We start from the raw sequence: 3,212 nt of genomic DNA, 5'->3' as shown, positions 1-3,212 counted from the left end.
GTGGCCACAACAATGGACTTGAGCATACCAACAATCATGAAGATGGCATAAGACCAGGCAACGTTTCATTCTGTTGTACATGGGTTTGCCATGAACCGAAGCCAACTCAGTGGCAACCTAACAACAATAGTACTTATGTGTCATTCTTCCAAAAAACATTAACAAAATTACGATAGTAGAAATGCTTCTACTGGGGGAAAAAAAAGTAAAAATCAACCTTTTCTTTGAGTATCAACATCACATTTAGGTTTATATCTAACTGACCTGATTATATAAAAACTTATAGCCAATATTATTCACTTATAATATCAAGAAGATTATCGAAGTAGAAAAACACTGGATCATGCACTCCCCTACTTAAAACTCTCCAAGAGCATCTCACCACACTTTAAAGGAAACACTTTTAAAATCCTACCGAAATCTACCAGTCCCTCTCTGATTCTCTAATGTTATCTCGCTCGCCTCTGCCCCAGCATATGGCACTCCAACCACACTGGCGTTCTTTCTGTCCCCAGGCTTACCACCCCACCCTCTGATCTTTCTGCAATACTCTGTTTACAGCTTTTTGAGTGGATAGTTCCTTCTCACCCTTCAGGTCACCTCCTCTGAGGGGCTTCCTCTGACCATTCGATCTAATTAAGTCATGCTTCACTGGTCCCTTTCTGTCATATCACCTTTATTTCCTTCAAGCAGTCTCATTATCTGAAACTAACTCATTTATCTACTTGTTTATTACCTGTCCCCAACCTTCTAAAACATAAGCTCATAGGGGCTGGGGCCTTATCTGTTTTGTTCAATGTTACATACCCAATGACTAGAATATTGGCTGGCACATAGTAGGTGATGAATAAATATTTAATAAATGAATAAATCTTCAGAGATACCTACTATTTTTATCAGCATTAGAATATTCTGCTGCTGAAGTGCAGGGCACACAGATGCTCTCTGTTATCAGTCACTGTGGAATGCCATGCCTCAAGAATGTTAACGATGAAATCTCACACCCTCTGAGTTCTATAATAAAGCTGATGTAAAGCTAAATATTCAAGCAGCACAGGATCAGTGAAACTCTCAACAAAACAGGGATTAACTCTGAAGCATGATGACAAGTCACTGTAGTTTAACATTAGACTTCCAGTGCAGATTGTCTAAGCACAGAAATCATAAGCTGTAGAGACTGCTTCAGTCAAGGTCAGGTCAGTACTCTATTTGGCCAGTAGGTGGTAGTTTTTTGCTGAGCAGTGTGGTAGTGGTGTCGTACAACACTGACTACACCACAAGTTGCGTAAAAATACAGTTTGGGGGAGTTATTAAGGGCTACTTAGTTTCTGCTAAGGGTGATAAAAAAATTGGAAAAGCATAGTGGTTATGGTTGCACAACATAGTGAACATAATTAATGTCAATGAATCGTACTCATAAAAAAATGCTGAAATTGAAAACGTGTACACACACACACCCCCACATATATGTATGTGGGGGTGTGTGGGTGTGTGTGTGTGTTTACCAAAATAAAAATAAAATAGTTTTCGTAAGATACAAATCAGTGTTTTTCAAACCAAACAATTTACTAACATGGTATATGACTAAATGCCCAAAGTCCTACACAAACAGCCATACTCAGAATTCTAGTCTCTACCTCCCAACAACACTCTGTATGGAATGGAAAAAAAAAGAAAATACCTTGTAACCATTTGCTACCAAAACAAACAAACAAAAAAGAGCATGGTGACTGTTATTCACACAGTCTGTTTTCAAAGATGATAATCTGATCACACTCAGGAGTGGGAATTTTATATTGTGAAAATGTATAAACAGTAAGCCTGACGGTAACAGTAAGTATATTAAGGGGAGTTTTCAGAAGGGTCTGCAAATACCAGTGGCTAACGAGTAAACAACATAAATACCTTGTTTACTAGAGAAAAAGCCTGGGTCTCGGTGAAAGTTGAGTCTGTTTCTTAAGTTTGTGCACAGCTGCTGCAAGCATGACATGGACTGCAGAGCCAGGCGATGCTTCCCATCTCCTCCAAAAGCCAGCTTCAGCAGAGATAAAAGGCCCTGGAATAAAGACAGCATAGAAAATGATTGAGGAAACAAAGTGCTTGACTTTAAAGAAGGGAGCGGAGCTTAAGTAAGGTTAAGTGAATAACCAAAAGAAATAAAACGAATCGCCAGATATATATAAGACCTAAGAAACAGAAATGAGCAGAAATGATTTAGCATAATGTAAAAAGATGGGTCAAAATAAGATGATAAAATTTATACACAATAATCAGGGTTTCTTATTTCTAAAATCTGTTAGCTGAGTACCCATTCTGAGAGAACACAGGAATTCATCCCTGTTTAGGACATTACATTACACAGAACTTTCAAGTCCTTTTCATCTCAAACATCGAAATCATTCTGCCACTTTTTTGGTCATTCACATTTCTCCTCCGCTATCACACACCAGCTGTGACAGTTAACCATGTATCAGTACTGGTGTCCATTTCAGCCCTGTGATTGTGAAGAGGCTGAGGCACGACTACATGCTGTGGATATGCCACAATCCTTCTCTGGGTCCCTCTCTCTCCACTATTTAAGCAATATACTAGATGGGAAAGATTATAGTTCATTTCCCCAGCATCAACACTGTGCCATAAACATACTAGATACTCAAAAAGCAGTGCTATTCTTACCACTAATAATGGTTACTACTGCCCAGCCTAAACTCCCAAAGTCCATTCCCCCTTTCGGTGACCCATAAATGGTAAATTCAATCTAGTCAAACTGCATGTTTGGAATAAAACTACCACCTATTAGAAAAACTACCACTATTCAAAAAAGTTAAAGAATAAGTGGTTTAAATAACCAAATACTCTCTGTTTTAAATGTTAGTGCAAATTTCCTTCCCAAGGACTCCTCTTTGAAAAATATGTTTTATTGCTAAAAGCCCTGTATTTCAAAATCTAAAACAATGACACAGGGTACTCACCTGGACAATTTTGGGCCTTTGAAGGAAAATCTCAGCAGGAAAATCTTGCATGATAACATCCTTCAAGAGTTCACAGGTATTCCAGATTAAAGTGTGGTTATTACTTCTTAAAGAGCTACAAAATACAGTATTATTTATTTTTAAAGAGTTCACCTATACCAGACCCTAAGTAACCCGGTGGCATGATGTTGTTAAAAATCCTTCTGGGCTCAGCTGAGCCAACACTTCCCCCTGGAAACC

At 38.4% G+C, this 3,212-nt stretch overlaps 1 protein-coding gene across 1 annotated transcript in view; it reads right to left on the bottom strand.

Moving 5' to 3' along the window:
• RTTN (rotatin) overlaps positions 1 to 3,212 on the bottom strand; it is a 185,588-nt gene that overhangs the window by 174,575 nt on the left and 7,801 nt on the right. Inside the window, 2 exon segments of the mRNA XM_023725021.1 lie at positions 1,906 to 2,056; positions 2,973 to 3,087. Coding sequence (XP_023580789.1) covers positions 1,906 to 2,056; positions 2,973 to 3,087 — 266 coding nt within the window.

This window comes from Trichechus manatus, unplaced genomic scaffold (assembly GCF_000243295.1).
Source record: "Trichechus manatus latirostris isolate Lorelei unplaced genomic scaffold, TriManLat1.0 scaffold00278, whole genome shotgun sequence".
Taxonomy (NCBI): domain Eukaryota; kingdom Metazoa; phylum Chordata; class Mammalia; order Sirenia; family Trichechidae; genus Trichechus; species Trichechus manatus.
The sequence above is the reverse complement of the archived record's forward strand: the minus strand, read 5'-3'. Positions and strand labels throughout refer to the sequence as shown.